Source organism: Mobula birostris, chromosome 3 (assembly GCF_030028105.1).
Source record: "Mobula birostris isolate sMobBir1 chromosome 3, sMobBir1.hap1, whole genome shotgun sequence".
In the NCBI taxonomy this organism is placed as follows: Eukaryota; Metazoa; Chordata; class Chondrichthyes; order Myliobatiformes; family Myliobatidae; genus Mobula; species Mobula birostris.
In genome coordinates, this window is record NC_092372.1 from 103,816,877 (window position 1) to 103,834,621 (window position 17,745).

Genomic DNA, 17,745 nt, shown 5'->3' on the forward strand with positions numbered 1-17,745 from the left:
CAATCTGCACCTCAGCATGAATTTAGTCATCTAATCAGGTGAACACAATGAAATGTTTGCTTTAGGGAGGTTCAATTTGTCATAACTTGTCAAATTACAGTTAATCCATAGTTAGCAGCAATATAGGGTGAAGGAAGGTCAAGTGGTCCTCAAGTAGGAAAGAAGCAGATGACAGACTGACTTCAAACTTGTGAGTGGTTGGAGTTATACACAAGTCTTTATAAGGTACTCTGCCATTACTCATTGACTTCTGAGTCACAAATGCTAATGTGCTTTTGATTATTAAGTCATGTTTGTATTTTACAACAGTGTATGAACTACTTAACAAGCACCAACCTAGTTGTACCTACTTGGTGAGAGATGCTGCAACATTGGGAAGATAATTAATTATCAGTGAGCCGAAGGTTCTGGGAATGGGTGATGATCACAATACCATTGAGGTGAAGAGTTGGGTTTGAGGTGACAAATAGTTCCTCTTGACTGATGAATCCAAAGATTCAGTATGCCAAGGCATTTTAATTCTTTTGCAGGGTGCGGAGGTAAAGGCTTCTCCTGTCTGCATGTAGTAGATGAGGCTACGATTCATACCTGCAAAGCAATCCCAAAGGTATATATATAGAAAAACTGTATAACATCTTTTACAGCAATATAATACTGCACTTGGAATTTTGTGTGTAACTTTGGTTGCCCCATTACAAGAAGGATGTGGAGACTTGGAAAGGGAAGAAGAGATGCTGCCTGGATAGAGGGTATGCGTTATAAAGAGAGGTTTGACAAACTTGAGTTCTTTAATCTGGAGCAGTGGAGGCCAAGGGAAAACCTGATAGTAATTTATAAAATTATGAGAGACATGGAAAGGGTAGACAGTCATGATCTTTTACCTGGGAATGTCAAGGACTAGAGGATGTGCATTTAAGTTGAGAGGGGGTAAGTTTAAAGGAGATGCGTGGGATAAATATTTAACACAGAGAACAGAAGGTACCTGGAGCTCACTGCCAGGGTTAGTGGTGAAAGCAGATACAATAGTCACATTTAAGAAGCTGCTGCTAGATAGGTACATGCATATGCAGACAATGGAGAGATATGGATCATGTACAAGCAGAAGAGATTTAGTTTAATTTACTGCAGGCATCATGGACCAAAGACCTGTTTCTGTGCTATATTGCTCTGTGTTCAATGATCCTACACTTGTTGAGTGGAAGTTAACGCACTTTGGAGGTTCAACAGACAACTTTATGAATGTTTGCTTTTAGAGAGACGATCAGAACTTCTCCCATAATTTTCTCAAATAGGAGTCTGACTCAGGTCTTTGCATTATTCATAAAGATTTCTTCCATTCAGTCCAGTTGAACTATTTGAATGATATAGATGTGTGATCAGGAGAGGTTTTAGAAATTACAGTAAAAAAAGTGAATGCATTAATCCAGTGTCAGCGTAAATGACAGTCACTGAAATGAGTGAGATCAGTATTAAATATGTAGGTGATTTGATGCCCTGGAAATTCTTGAATGTCCTTCGAATGCTACCTCTGTCCTATAGTCATATTCCCCCTCCCCCTCCCCTACCCCCTCTCCCCTCTCCCCTCTCCCCCTGCCCACCCCTCTCTCCCCCTGCCACACCCTTCCCCTTCCCTCTTTCTCTCTCTTCCCCTCCTTCTCTCCTGTGAGTACGAAGTCTGTTTACGTCAGCCCCACTTTCTGCCCTGTTCACATTTCTTATTTCTAACATACTCTATGGGATCCCAAAATTGTATTGGTAATACTTCTGTGGCTGGGCATGGTGCAGGGGTAAGGGTGTGTGGGAGCCATAAACAAATTACCTTGAATCAGAATCAGAATCAGGTTTATTACCTGGTGTTGTGAAATTTGTTACTTAGCAGCAGCAGTTCAATGCAATACATAATATAGAAGAAGAAAAATAAAAAGAAAGAAAAATAAAATAATAATGAGTAAATCAATTTACAGTATACATATATTGAGCTGATTAAAATCGTGTAGAAATCAGAAATAATTGTATATTAAAAAAGTGAGTTAGTGTTCATGGGTTCAATGTCCATTTAGGAAATGGATGGCAGAGGTGAAGAAGCTGATCCTGAATCGCTGAGTATGTGCCTTCAGGCTTCTGTACCTCCTACCTGATGGTAACAGTGAGAAAAGGGCATGCCCTGTGTGCTGAAGGCCCATAATAATGGACGTTGCCTTTCTGAGACACCGCTCCTTGAAGGTGTCCTGGGTACTTTGTAGGCTAGTACCCAAGATGAAGCCGTCTAAATTTACAACCCTTTGCAGCTTCTTTTGGTCCTGTGCAGGAACCATCCCCCCCCCCCGCCCCCCCATCCCAGTCAGTGATGCAGCCTGTCAGAGTGCTCTCCTCGGTATATTTATAGAAGTATTTGAGTGTATTTGTTGACATACCAAATCTCTTCAAACTCCTAATGAAGTATAGTTGCTGTCTTGTCTTCTTTATAACTGCATTGATATGTTGGGACCAGGTAAGTTCCTCTGAAATCTTGACACCCAGGAACTTGAAGCTGTTCACTCTCTCCACTTCTGATCCCTCTATGAGCATGTGTTCCTTCAACTTATCCTTACTAAGGTCCACAATCAGCTCTTTTGTCTTACTGACATTGATTGCCAGGATGGTATAAATTTGTTGTACCATCAGCAAATTTATACATGGTATTTGAGCTACACAGTCATGGTTATAGAGAGAGTAGAGCAGTGGGCTCAACACACACCCCTGAGGTGCCCCAGTGTTGATCGTCAGCGAGGAGGAGATATTATCACTAATCTGCACAGATTGCAGTCATCCGGTTAGGAAGTCGAGGATCTAATTGGAGACGGAGGTACAGAGGCCCAAGTTCTGTGACTTCTCAATCGGGTTCGTGGGAATGATGGTGTTAAATGCTGAGCTATAGTCGATCAATAGCATCCTGACATAGATCAATTAAAAGCTGTAGATGGGCCAGCAATAGCTATGCCAATAGTAAAATAGAAGTTGAGTGTTGGCATAAGCATTCATTGTAAATCTCTCCAATGCACTTCCATTCAGACTTAGTTCGTGTTGCTCAAATTTGGGCAAATCTCACCAACAAAAACTGAGCTGGATCACCTCTATTCTCGAAGAGTAAATTTGATGACATTTTCAGTTAGGGAAGGTTTCTGATATTTCTATCATTAAAACAAATTGGAACAGAGTTGTGGGACCAGATTGAACAGAAGTTATTTGCTGTTTTTTAAAAAACAAACTGTGATGCACCGGTTTTAGCATTGTTTAGATTATGAGCATTTTTTGGGGATAAATTACAAAAGGAATTGTGCAAAATTATTTCATCATTGACAGAAATGACAAATAATAGTTACAAATTTCAATTGTAATTTAGGGGTTTTGTCAGTAGTTTCCCTTGGAAGCATGAGAGAGAAGAAGTTTAATATTAAATACACAGCTTTTTTCTTTTGTAGATGCCTTCAGCTATTAGGAATAAGTATGGACTATGTGTTTATGGACCTTTATTCAATCTTGGAAAAATTCTAAGGATTAGAATTCTTTCAAACTAAAGATTGGGTTATAGTTGCATGAGTGTACTAATAAAATTGAGTGTCATAGGTTTCAATAGTAAGTAATTACAACATGTGAAATCATCCCAACTAGCCATTCATTTGTATTGTACAGTTTATGTTATATACACTTACTTTCTTGGGAAGCACAAACTTCCTTTATCCAACTGGGAAGTAGCCTTGGCTGAAAATCTTAAATTGCAATGATCTCATCTTCATTGAATTAGCTTCTGAAGTTAGTTCCAGAGGGTCTGTTCAGAATGTTTAGAAAGCAAAGCTATAGGAAATGACTTTAAAATTGAAGCAATCTTAGCCTGAGATAGGAAATGGCAGATAAAGTTACGTTCAAAGCATTGGTAAGAACGTACATCTGTTGCAGAGAGGGCTCCTGGATCCTTAGTTGGAAAGGCAAACTATTTTGTATAAGATTGTTAATTTAAAACCACACATAAAGGAAAGCTGCTTTGAACTGTGCAGGCTTCTGGTCATATTCTCTCATTCTCTCCCTCTCCCTCATCCACTTTCCCCAGTCTGCTCTTTATTCCATTTTCCCTCTCCCTCTCTCTCTCTGGCTTCTCTCTACTTTCTGACTCTCTCTTCACCACTCATGATCACTCTTTTTAACCATCTCTGTTTCTTCTCCTCACATTCTCTATCTTCTTCACTTTCCTCATTTTCCTCTTTGTATATCTCCATTGTATCTAATGCTTACTCTCTCTATCCTCCCCCTTCATTATCTTTATATTGACCACTCTCTTTACCTCTCTATTCTTCCCTCATTTTTCTTCTCCACATGCTCTTTATCCTCCTCATACTAACTTGCCACTCTACAACTCTGCCGCTCTGTGTATCTCTGTTCATCTGCCATAACTTCCATATCAGGTTGTGATGCACCCTAGAAGAATGCTTTCTACGGTGCATCTATAAAAATTAGTGAGGGTTTTATTGGACAGGCCAAATTTCTTAGTTTTCTGAGGAAGTTAAGGCGCTGGTCGGCCTTCTTGGCAGTGAACTCTGCTTGGTTAGAGCAAGTCAGGTCATTTGTGATATTGACCTCGAGGAACTTAAAGCTTTTGACCTGTTCCACTTGCGCACCACCGATGTAAATTGGGTCGTGCGGTCCGCTACTCCTTCTGAAGTCAACAACCAATTCCTTCGTCTTGCTAACGTTGAGAGATAGGTTATTGTCTTCGCACCATGCCACCAGGTTCTTAATTTCCTCTCTGTACTCAAACTCATCATTACCCGAGATGCGGCCTACAATTGTTGTGTCATCAGCAAATTTATATATTGAGTTTGATGGAAGCTTGGCTACACAATCATGGGTGTACAGTGAGTACAGCAGGGGGCTGAGTACACAGCCTTGTGGGGCACCAGTGCTCAGAGTGATTGTAGAGGAGAGCTTGTCCCCTATTTTTACAGCCTGGGTCCTGTCTGTGAGGAAGTTGAAGATTCAGCTGCAGATCTGAGTGCTAAGCCCCAGGTTCCGGAGCTTAGTTTATTTGGAATGATGGTATTAAAGGCAGGGCTGTAGTCAGTGAAAAGGAGCCTTATGTATGCATCTTTATTCTCCAGGTGTTCTAAGGAGGAATGTAGGGCCAGAGAGATGGCATCTGCCGTTGACCTGTTGCTCCAGTAGGCGAATTGCGAAGTGTCGAGGTTGACCGGTAGGCTGTGGTTGATATGTGCCATAACCAATCTCTCGAAGCACTTCATAGCAATTGATGTCAGAGCCACAGGTCGATAGTCATTCAGGCATGCCACCTTGCTCTTCTTTGGCACTGGGATTATCGTTGCCTTCTTAAAACACGAGGGGATCTTAGACTGAAGCAAGGAGCAGTTGAAGATATCAGCAAACACTCCAGCTAGTTCACTTGCACAGGCCCGGAGAACCCGTCTCGGGACGCCATCTGGGCCTGTCACTTTCCTTGGATTTATCTTCAGGAAGGCCCTTCTAACGTCCTCCTCGGTGATGATGAATCTTGATGCCACCAGGTCCGGTTCATTTGGAGGGAGCGGGACGCTCCTCTTCTGTTCGAATCTTGCGTAGAATACGTTAAGTTCATCAGGAAGAGAAACACCACAGTTATTGATATTCCTAGTGATCTCATTTAGACCCTTCCATAGTCTGCTGGCATCGCTCCTGTGAGCCTGGGCTTCCAACTTGGCTCGATACTACCTCTTGGCACCCTTAATGGCTTTCCGGAGTTCACGCCTGGATTCCGTGTAGGGACTGGTATCCCTGGACCTAAAAGCCACAGCTCTAGCCTTTAAAAGGGTCTTGACCTCATAATCCATCCAAGATTTCCGGTTAGGGAATACCGGATCATCTTGCGAGACACACAGTCCTCCGTGCATTTCCAAATAAAGTCCGTGACAGCTGAGGCATACTCATCGAGGTTAGCTACCGAGTCCTTGAATAATAACCAGTCCACCGATTCAAAGCAGTCACGGAGGACCTCATCCGTTTCCTCTGTCCAACGCGACACTACTTTTGACACCGTGACCTCCCACTTCAGTTTCTGTTTGTAAGCCGGGAGGAGGAGTACGGCTTGATGGTCCGATTTTCCCAAGTGAGGTCATGGGACGGAACGGTAGGCATCCTTGACTGCTGTGTAGTAGTGGTCAAGTATATTCGGGCCTCTAGTGGGGCAGGAGACATGTTAGTATAACTTTGGCAGCGCCTTTCTGAGGTTGGCCTGGTTAAAGTCCCTTTCTGTAATGAGCAAAGCCTCCAGATACCTGGTCTCAAGTTCACTGATGTTGGCATACAGTATGTTCAGAGCACACTCCACGTCCGCCTGGGGGGGGGAATGTAGACCGCTGTCAGTATGACCGAGGTGAATTCCCGTGGCAGATAGTAGGGTCGACACTTCACCGACAGGTGTTCCAGGTCTGGGCTGCAGGAGCTTGTCAGTTCCACTGTGTCTGAGCACCACGCAGTGTTGATCAGTAGGCAGACACCACCTCCCCTCGTCTTGCCCAAAGACGCCGTGCGGTCCATCTGATGGATCGAAAATCCCTCCGGTCGGATGGCACAGTCAGGGGTGGCAGGGGAGAGCCAGGTCTCGGTGAAACAGAATACACAGCAGTTCTGCATCTCCCTGCAGTAGGTGAGTCTCCCTTTAAGATCATCCACCTTGTTCTCTATGGCTTGCACATTAGCTAGTAGGATGGTGGGCAGAGGGACCCCGAAGCCCCTCAGCTTCAATCTGACCAGCAGCCCAGCTCTTTTCCCACGCTTCCTTGGTAAATAGTGCACCTTTCCAGGTTTCCATCGATGCAGTGTGTTGTTGTCAGCTCTTCGCGTTTGGTGGACGCATTCCGCGGGGATCGATCGGCGGGTCGCGTTGTCCGACGCTCCGGGTCGGGCCAAGTAATGAGGGAGGCTTCGCTGCCACTTCCAGCTGCCAGGGGCCCAGGCTGTTGATTGGGTCTGGCCCGGATGGCCGGGCTCTTGGCTGAAACAAGTCCTTAAGCCGAGTCATGGCTGTGGAGCCTCGGGCTTGATTTCCGAGGTCGGCGGTGGAGGCCTCACTTCCGGCAGCTGTGGATGGCCACCGACGGGGCTTTACGGTGGTCGCTCTGGGGAAGCGTCTGGGGCACCTTGAGGTCTCTGCCGTCACTTCCGTGTGGTCATCTGCTCCAGAGAGGTGCTGGTCGGAATGGGCTGTGTCTCCAAGCGCTCCGGCACGGTAGCAGACCGCGGGTCTCCGGGAACGTGGTGGGCCTCGCTGGTTGAGTCCAGGTGCGGTCCGGAGTTTAAGAAGCAGTTCTGGTGAGGTGGTCTCCAGCTGGGTCAGTCGCTTGGCCAGGGTGTTGTTGATCTTGATCTTGCTAGATTGGAGGTTTTGAAGGGTTTCTCGGGTATAGGATAGTGGAGAGGGCAGTTTGCTCGGGAGAGCGTGCGCAAAGTCGCCAGTTACCGGCGTCATCTTTCTTTACTATTTAGTAAAAGTTACTATGAATTACACATTGCACATTGAAACAGACATAATGTAAAGATTTTTACTCTTCATGTATATGAAAGATGTAAGTAATAAAGTCAATTCAATCCAATTACTTGCATTTGAGACTCAATCCTTCTGAGATGTTAAGTCATCTTTTTTTTTCTCTCTTCATTTTACATACTTCCAATGAAGATTTCTCTTTCAGCTTACATGAACAAGCAAGGGTCTTGCTGCTTAGCAAGCTTCCCCAAAATACAAATTTTCATAGACTGTTCTCCTGTAGAGATCGTCTTAGTATCCCATTAGGAGTGCTTAACTGTAGCCAAATAAACTCTTGTGGCCTGTCTGCACAGGGAACATGAGGTAATGTCCTCCAACAGTCTCAACTATCTGAACTCTTAGGTGCACTCTGCCTTCTTTTATCCATCAGTAAATTATCCATTTGGAACAGCAGTAAGAAAACACAAAAAAAATAAAAATGCAGCAAATGTTGTCTACTTGGCCCCTCAGTTCTATCCCACCATTCAATATAATTGAAGCTGATCTGTGAAAGGCTTCAACTCTTCTCCATTGCCACTTCCCCATTGGTCTGTCAAAAACTTTGTCTATCTCCTCTTTAAATATCTCCAGTGACCTTGCCTGTCATACTTCTATGTAAATTATAAATTTTATATTGATCCAATTTTATATGTATATGTAGAGTTCAGTGGCCACTTTATTTGGTATGCCCTGTACACCTCAATACTGGATTTTGGTTAATTGGGCCATTGGTCAATTGGAGCAGCCACTTATTTGGGACATCTCTTAAAAAATAAAACAAATCGAGAAAATTGCTGGGATTCCCTTCATTTATTTGGGACACTATGCCATTTAATTGGAGCTGGAGACTTGCCAAACAGGTTCTAACTACCTTCAGTGGCATGCACTTCTGTGCTTAGAGTGAACAGTTTTTAAATAGTATGAGTTATGTGTATTTGTGTTCACAGAACAGTGATTTTTGTTACTGGTAGTTGACAAGAAATAAGTTTTGCTTGCTGTACTTTTAAGCATTAAGGCTTGGAGATGCCAGAAACAGCTGGGAGTGAAAATGAAACTACTTCAGCAATTTAGGAACTATGGAGAATTTGAAAGTATTGACAATCATCTTGAATTTTACAATAAAAGTGAAGATTTGGAGGATGCTGTTGACTTTGGCATTGTATGAAGGCAGTTCATTATCTGCACTTAGTATTTGCACTGATTTTGTTCTGTTACAGTTAATCAAAAGTACATGATAGCATACCTTTGATAACTGCTAACAGTTACACAGTTTTATAGTACTGCAGTAATATTTGTAGTATTATACATGATTTGTTACTCAGTCTTTTTTATACCTTTTATACCCTTATTAACTATTTCCTTGAAACTTCAGCAAATTGGGGCAATTGCTTAATTGGACAAAAATGTACTGGTAATGATATGTCAGGGAGCTGGAGTGAATGCCATTGCTATTACAAAGGAAAGAGTGCTAGGCAAAATCAAAAGGTGGATAAGTCACCTGGACCAGATGGACCACATTCCAGAGTCCTGAGAGACGTTGCTGAAGAGATAAAAGTCATGATCTTCCAATAATCAAAAATGAGGAAATGTGCAGATACTGGAAATCCAAGCAACACACACATAATGCTGGAGGAAATCAGCAGGCCAGACAGCATCTATGGAAATCAGTACAGTCGACATTTTGGGCCGAGACCCTTCAGCAGGATTTCAAGAATCACTTAATTCTGGCATGGTCCCAGAGGAATGGAAGATTGCAAATGTCACTCCACTCTTTAAGAAGTGAGGAAGGCAAAAGTAGGGAAATTATGGGCCAGTTAGCCTAACCTCAGTGGTTGGGAGAGTGTTGGAGTCTATTATTAAGGATGAGGTTTCAGGTTACTCGGAGATTAATAATAAAATGTCAAAGTCAGCATAGTTTCTGTGAAGGGAAATTTTACCTGACAAATCTGTTAGAGTTTTTTGAGGAAGAAACAAGCAAGGTGGATAACGGAGAGGAAGTGGATGTCATTACTTAGATTTTCAGAAGTCATTTGATAAGGTGCTACGCATGAGGCTGCTTAACAAGACAAAATCCTAAGGCAGTACAGGAAAGATACTGACATGGATAGTGGAATGGCTGACAGGCAGGAGGCAGCGAGTGGAAGTAAAGGGGACCTTTTCTCGTTGGCTGTCAGTGACTATATGTGATCCTCAGGGGTCTGTATTGGGACGGCTACTTTTCACATTGTTTGTCAGTGATTTAGATAATGGAGTTGACGGCTTTGTGGCAAAGTTTGCGGATGAAACTCAGAGGTGCAGAGGGACTTAGGAGCCTTTATGGGTTGTGTCTGTATTAAAGAAGGGAAATACAATGTTGCCGTTTATTCCAAGGGGAGTAGAATATAAAAGCAAGGAGATAATGCTTTATAAGACACCAGTCAGGCTGCAGTTGGAGTATTGTTAACAGTTCTGGGTCCCATATCTGAGAAAGGATGTGTTGTCATTGGAGAGAGTCCAGAGGAGGTTCTTGAGGATGATTCAGGGAATGAAGGGGTTAACATATGAGGAGCATTTGGCAGTTTTGAGCCTGTACTCACTGGAATTTAAAAGAATGCGGGGGGATCTCATTGAAACCTACCAAATGTCGAAAGGAAAGGATAAGGTGGATGTGGAGAGGATGTTTCCTATGGTGGAGGTATCCAGAACTAGAGGGCACAGCCTCAAAATTGAGGGGGGTGACCTTTTTGAACAGAAGTAAGGAGGAATTTTTTTTAGCCAGAGAGTAGTGAATCTGTGGAGGCCAAGTCCTTGGTTATATTTAAAGCAGAAGTTGGTAGATTCCGGATTGGTTGGGGCATCAAGGGATATGGTGAGAGGGCAGGTGTATGGGGTTGAGTGGGATCTGGGATCAGCCATGATGGAATGGCAGAGCAGGCTTGATGGGCTGAATGGCCTAATTCTGCTGCTATGTCTGCTATGTAGACATGCTAATTCTGCTATGCAGATAGCATATATAGTCATTTACATTCATATTAAGTTTGAGAGGTGGAAGTTAAAAGAAGATTTACCAAACAAGATTTTTTATACAGAGTACGTTAGGTGCCTGGAATGCATTGCCAGGGAAGTGGTGGAAGCAGATACAATAGTAATGTTTAAGAAACAATTAGAGAGACGCATGAAGAGGTAGAGGATAGAGGGATGTAGACTGTGTACATGCAGATGGAATTAGTTAGATTGGCTTGGTCCACATCGAGGGCTGAAGAGCCTTTTCTATGTTCTGATTTCCTCCAGATTATATCACTCACTTCAACGCCAGAGGCATGTTACAGTTACAGTTTAACTTACTAATTCACACACCTTTGGGAAGAAATGAGGGCATCTAAAGCGTACCCAAGAACATAAGGGATTCTGCAGATGCTGGAGGAACTCAACAGATCAGGCAGTATCTGTAGAAATATATACCCACATGGTCAAATCCTGATTGAACCTCAGTCGCTGCAATGTCATTGTGATGTTTTACAAAATAACATTTGGAAATCCAAGTGCACTTCATCCTGGCTCCTCTATATCCTTTTAGTTACTTTCTCAACAAATTCTAATAAATTTGTTAACTTGATTTCAGCTGCCGGTTTCAAAATTAACAGTCTAATATTGACTTTTTTTTATAGATGTAACAGGTTTATATTTTTTACAAAATGTGAATTATGTCCTTTATCAAATTAGTAATTTAGGAAATATTTTGGAACATACTTGTCACATTTTATTGTCTATAGTTTAGAGGTGTGTAGCCATGTAATTCTATTTCATCTCTATTGTGAGTGAATCAATAAACTATAAAGACAGTTGCACTTTTTATACCTTTTTTTATTAAGCTCTATTTTTGTTTTCACTGATTTGAAAAAAAAATTATTGGACATGTTTAGATTTATATGTCTGCCCTTCAGTTAATAGCTATGTTTGTTGATTGATTGATAATTATCAACTTGTACTTTCATCAGTGTAGATGCTAGTGATTGTAATGACAGTGAGAAAGGATATGTTTAGATTATAATTTGACAGGTTTTGCTGTCATAAGTTGTACTGATTTACTTAGAGAAGTTCCTGATTTTAACCATATAACAATTATAGCACGGAAACAGGCCATCTCAGCCCTTCTAGTCCGTGCCGAACTCTTACTCTCACCTAGTCCCACTGACTTGCACTCAGCCCATAACCCTCCATTCCTTTCCTGCATCTCTTCTAATCTTCGTTAGTCTAGTGATGGTTCTGGTAGAAATGATGGAGAATAGTTGGGAGGTAGAAAAAGGTTCATGTGTGAAATGAATGCATCCTGTCTTTAGCAAGCTCACAGTGTTTCTAATAAAATCTAATCTCTACTTTTTCTTCTTGTGGTGGCTTTTAAGGAACTACACAGCAATGAGTAAAGAAAGTAATTTGTATGATCCATAGAGTTATGGTGCAGGTTGTACTTCTTATAGTATGCTTATTGAAGGCCTATACAATTATTTTTTGCTAATTTGGGGGTAATGTGAGATATGGTAGATGTGAATATTGGGGAGAACTTGATCTTCCTAAATCCCTAATAACCATAATATCACTGCTTGTATCCTAATATCTGCATTGAACATATTCTTGAATGTTTGCACCTAAAATAAGTAATCTTCTCTGCTCAACAGCTGGTTTAATGCAGTTGTAATTCAGACTATGATTTAGAATCATATCTGTAGATGTTTATAGCTCAATTATTTTGACTATTTTATTTTCAGTGGTGAAATTAATGAATAGTAGCTATGTTTAATTTAAAAAAAAAGGACAGACCAATCCTCACAAAAATGTTGAAATTAACAGGTCTAGTGTTGGACTTAATTGTAAAGATGGAATAAAATGGTTTAGTTGTAACTCCTGGAAGCAATGTTCAGTACCTGTACTGAGAATACAGTGAATTTTCCCTCTGGTCAATCAAGAAAACATAAGGCCCAAGCTCCACTGGCCCAAGAAAGGATGAATTGTTTTTATTATTTTTAGTAATGTTCACTACCAACTCCGAATAAGCATTGTTTTCTGAAGGTGTGACAAGAAATTGAATTTTCAGAAATATAACAACGCATCATTACCTTTCAATCAGTTAAATTGAACAAAAATAGCAAAGTCCAATCGTTGCTTTGATTGTGTGCTAGATGTGAAATAAATAGGTGAGTATGAAACAGATGCTCATTAGTTATTGAACTCGGAGCAAGTCTTGGTACATTGGCTACATGTTCTATTAATTCTCGAACCAGCTAAATACAGGAAGTGAAATACATCTGGTGATTGACCTTTAACAAGCAATGTAATATTCAAGTACTGGTGTACCAGGAGTGTCATGATTAATGTCATTGGCAAGATAAAGTGGATCTAATTTATGGATATTATTGAAATGAAGATGATTTTGGAAAATACATTGGATATTAATAGACTGCTAATTGAATCAGCACATATATCATGAATGACCTAGAAATGGCTCTCCTTTAGTTGTTCATGTTCCTTTTGATCAGTTAGTTTGTGGCATTTAGTAATTATGTGTGGCAAATGACCTACAGTAGTACAGCAAGTAAGTATGTGTAAACTGATAAAAGCAGGATGTGCAGAATCAGCATGTTCATGGAGTTATGGTGTTTCTTTCTTAACTGCTAATTCTTCAAATATTTGTGTTAGTTGATGTAGAAATTATATTAAACTTAATGACTGAATGATTGAGCTGCAGTATAACCAAACCAAATGTAATTCATGTGGTTAAGTATTCTGGGTTTTAATGAATTGTAAATGAGACATAAATTGAAAAAATGCACTGCTTAACCTCTGTTAGCACAGCTCTCTGTTGGAAAATTAAATTTTGGGTGGATGTGATTAACAAACGAAATACATATTTTATTACAGAGTCAAAACTTGATTCCAGAAAGGCTAGCCTAAATAGCTCAGATTGTTAAAGCCTTCAGGATACTGCAGTTAAATTTTGAACAAGATTCACAAACTAGCAAAAGAGTAGTTCATTTTTTTATCCCTCTGACCATTTCTTTTTGCATATTTCCCTCCTATGCACTTTTTATTTTCTAGCAGAACAAATACATCTTGAATAATGGAGGTAGCACATTAAAAAAATCTGGCTGTATGTATGAGAATCTCAGAACGATCTCTTCTGTCATAATTTGATTCTGACCTACTCTGTAGAATCTCAACAAAAATACATCTGCAGATTTCCTCGTGTTTGCGCTTGAAAAATATATTAGCCTTTTTATATAAAAAAGTCACAACTAGTTGTCAGTCTGCTGAATCATTTCAGTAATGAACATATGTTGTGACTTTAAAAAGCTGCACTATCTGAAGTTGAAATGCTGTCAAAGCATCAGGATTTTACTTTGAACTCTTATACCTGACTCTTGCAAAAGATTGATTATATACTTGATTTAAAAATTCATATGGTTTGTATTGAATGTAATTTCTGCTTTTCAGTGGTGACAATTGCACTTTACACACTCATCTGAATAAACTGATGACACTGTAAACTCTACTGATACTGGTCATGCTCCTGGAATGTTAACATTTTGCTGTTATCTTATTGTTTATGAATTAGTCTTGTTCATTAGTTACACATGGAAGTTGCAGGGACCATTTAATTAACTGATTTTCATCAGAGAGAGTTTTTCTTTGCTCTCCTGTAAAGGATAATGATCTTCTGAATTAGTGGTAAATTGTATTCCTTCAAGTGTAACCAGGCTCTGAAAATAATGATGATTTGACAAGAAGGAAGAGCTTGACCATACTCCAATCATGAGAATGAGGTGCACTGATATTATTGATTTATAGACTGCTACATAACAGTTTGGAGTAATCATTATCTTTGTAATTCAACTCAATTTTGGATGTTAATATAATGATATTAAATAACATGCATCACTTAGAATTACGATCTTGCTCAATGTAATTAAAACAATTATTGAACATAGAACATGGAACAATACTGCACTGGACAAGCCATCCTGCTCATAATGTTGTGCCAATCTTGATGCCAATTTCTACTAAATCTTCTCCTCTTCTGTATCTTCCACATCCTCCCATTCCCTTTATATGTATTTATCTATCCAAAGGTCTCTTAAACTCCACCAATCTGTCTGCTTTCTACTTCAATGCCTGAAAATCTATTTGAGGCACCTACTCTCTACCCTAAACTGCTTCTTATAATTTAAAAAAACCTCTACTAAGGCTCCCCTCAAACTCTGACCAGCCTCTCCCCTCAGCCCGGAGAAAACAACCCAACTTTGTCCAATCTTTCCTCATAGCTCAAACCTTCTAATCCAGGCAGTATCCTGATAAAGCTCTTCTGCACTCTCTCCACTGACTCCATATCTTTTCTATATTGGGGTATTCAGACCTTCATGCAATACTTCAAGCGCGGACTGATGTATTATACAGCTGCAACATGACTTACTTACTGTTATACTCACCACCCCTACCAGTGCAGGAAGCACGTCGCAAACATTTATCATCTTATCCAGTGCACTATGGACCTGTGCCCCAAGATCCCTCTGAACCTCAGTGTTGTTAAAGGGTCTATCATTTCCTCTACACTGTCTCTTTTCATATGACTTACCAAAATAAAACAGCTCACACTTGCCTGGATTAAAGTCCACCCGTCACTTATTTGCCTAGGTCTGTAACTGATCTATATCCTGCTGTATTCTTTGATAGTCCCTTACATTGTCTATAACTCCTCCAATCATGGTGCCATCCGGAACTTTGCTAATCCACCCATCTACATTTTCATCCAAATCATTCTAATGTATCACAAACAACAGAGGTTCCAGTGCCAATCACTGCAGAACACCATTGGTTCATTGCTCAGTGACGTCCAACCAGTTCATTGGTCACTGAAATCTTTTCTCCAGCTTCTACGGACAAACCAGTTCCATATCCAAACTTGCTATTCACACTGGATCCCATGCACCTTTATCTTTTGAACCAATCTACCTAGAGGGATTTTACCTTATGTCCATGTACATAATATCCACTGCATTACCCATTGTCACTATAAAAAACTTGTTCCAGTTTGTAAAACCTGACCTATCCCACACAAAGCTATACTGCCTGTCCTTAAGTAGGCCATGCCTTTCCAAATGTGCATAAATTCTATTGTTTGATATCCTGTCCAAAATCTTTCCTACCACAGATAGCTGACTGGCCTATAATTACCGGGATTATTTTCATTTCCCTTCTTGAACAAAAGAACATTTGCTGCTGTCCGCTCCTCTGGAACTTTGCTTGTTTGGTAGTGCGGACACAAAGAAAGGCAAAATTATAAAAGTCTATCATCTATTATACCTTCATTTTTTTGAGCATATTACCTTTACAATATGATGGTGTTTCTTTTCTGGCTGCAGGAAACTCTCGGAGGAGATTTATGTGCTCTGTGTGTAACAAGAAGTGTTCTTCGGCTGCAATTCTACAGGAGCATCGAAAGGTCAGGCAGACAAGAGAGCCCCTTCAAGTCTGCTCACAGCATGCAAGCATTCTCATGCTTGAATGAGGGTGTCAGGTCACTACTGTCGGCTATTAATACTGAGATACTGCCTCTAGATAGTTCTGTTGGCTAAATTAGTCCCCACGTGAGCTCTAGCAATCCCAAGCAATGAAAACATTTGATAATTGATTAGGGTGAAAGTAAATTACATTTGCTAATCTTTTAACTAATGGCTCAATATGAGAGTGATACAAATCTATAGATTTGGAATGTTTTCTTGATTTCATTATTGTGCAGTAGAAATGCAATCTGCAGCTGTCTCTGTCTTGTTAACTAGCTGAGCTTTCAAATCTAGAAATATTATGAAGCAGCAATGAATAGAACAATAGTTTATATTTGTAGTAATTATTTTAGCAGAGCAAATATTCCCAAGGCACATCACATGATTGTTACTAAACAAAAGGATTCATCAAACACATGAGAATACACTAAAAAGACTATAATTTTGTTTGAAGTTTTTAAAAATGCATCTTAGAGGATTAAACTATAGGGATTGCATTACAAGAAGTGAGTTATTCGTGAATCAAAATGGTGATTTAGGTATGGTATGAAATATGTCAAAAAATCTTTCAGTGAATTTGCCACTGTAAGTTGATTGCAGCGAACTTTGGTAAGCCATTGCATCTGGGTAAAGTCAGATAGTATTCATTTACAATAGACACATAATTGTGCAGTTTAATTTCTTGGTGATCTAAAAAGAAAATGCTGGAAATACTCAGCAGGTTAGAGCACAGAGACAGTTCATGTAATTTCTCGGCATTTGTGGGAATGTATCAAGTGGCAGATGCTGACGCAAGTGTATTTGTGACTCACTTAGTCAGCATATTAAATGGGATGGACTGTGATTTGGAGAACGATGTTCATGTTGAAATTCCGTCAGAAGAAACCCTTTAGTCTGTATTTGTGCATGATAGATTTTTTCCTTAATAAGTTCTTCTATTACTCTGGTTTATGAGCTGAATAAGCTCACAATGTCCAACATTTTATTTGGACAATATGAAATATTATCTCCTTTGTTTAAGAGTTAAAGCTTGGAAATTGGATTGCACCTACTTTTGGATTTTAATACTTGTGCCAAGTTAAGTTGACCATAAAAAATAGTATAGTTAGTCAAAAGCAAGTTTATACAGGCCTAATGTGTTGCCACACAGAAAACACAAACTGTGTGGTATCTGATAGGACAAAGCTTAACTCTGCTCAGCTGAAGATGCTTTACTACAAGGCTGTCAGAGAAGGGTGTTAGCCCTTAAATGTAGGACACAGAGCCAGAGCTAGTAGGTTGGCTATCTCACTGTGCCAGATACCCTAGTTTATTCCTGATTTCAGATGCCTTCTCTCTACATTTGGTAATTGCATGGATTTCCTTGAGGTTTTCTTGTTTCCTCCTGCATTCCAAAGGTGTGTGGGTTGGCACTTGTATATTACCCCTAGATTGTACACGAGTGGTAGAATCTGGGGAGACTTGATGAGAACTTGTGAGAATAAAATGGGGTTTATGTATAGTTAGTGTCAATAGGGGGTGAATGTTTGGCCTGGACCCAATTGGCTGAAGAGATCGTGTCAGTGTTGTTCATTTCTATGAGTCTACACGCTGTCCGCAGCGCCTGCAAAGCTGAAGTAAGACACTGCAATTTAAGATAGAGGGACGTGAGAGAAGGAGAGGGAG

General features: G+C 40.4%; 1 protein-coding gene across 3 annotated transcripts in view; it reads left to right on the forward strand.

The window, feature by feature from the left end:
* Window positions 1–17,745, forward strand: part of prdm5 (PR domain containing 5) — a 337,650-nt gene that overhangs the window by 106,398 nt on the left and 213,507 nt on the right. For all 3 annotated transcript variants that reach the window (XR_011885260.1, XM_072251928.1, XM_072251929.1), the window contains exon 8: window positions 15,940–16,019. Coding sequence is in view for 2 of the 3 variants with exons in the window: in XM_072251928.1 (XP_072108029.1) it covers window positions 15,940–16,019 (80 nt within the window). In the remaining variant the exon portion in view is untranslated. The remainder of the gene's footprint in view (window positions 1–15,939; window positions 16,020–17,745) is intronic.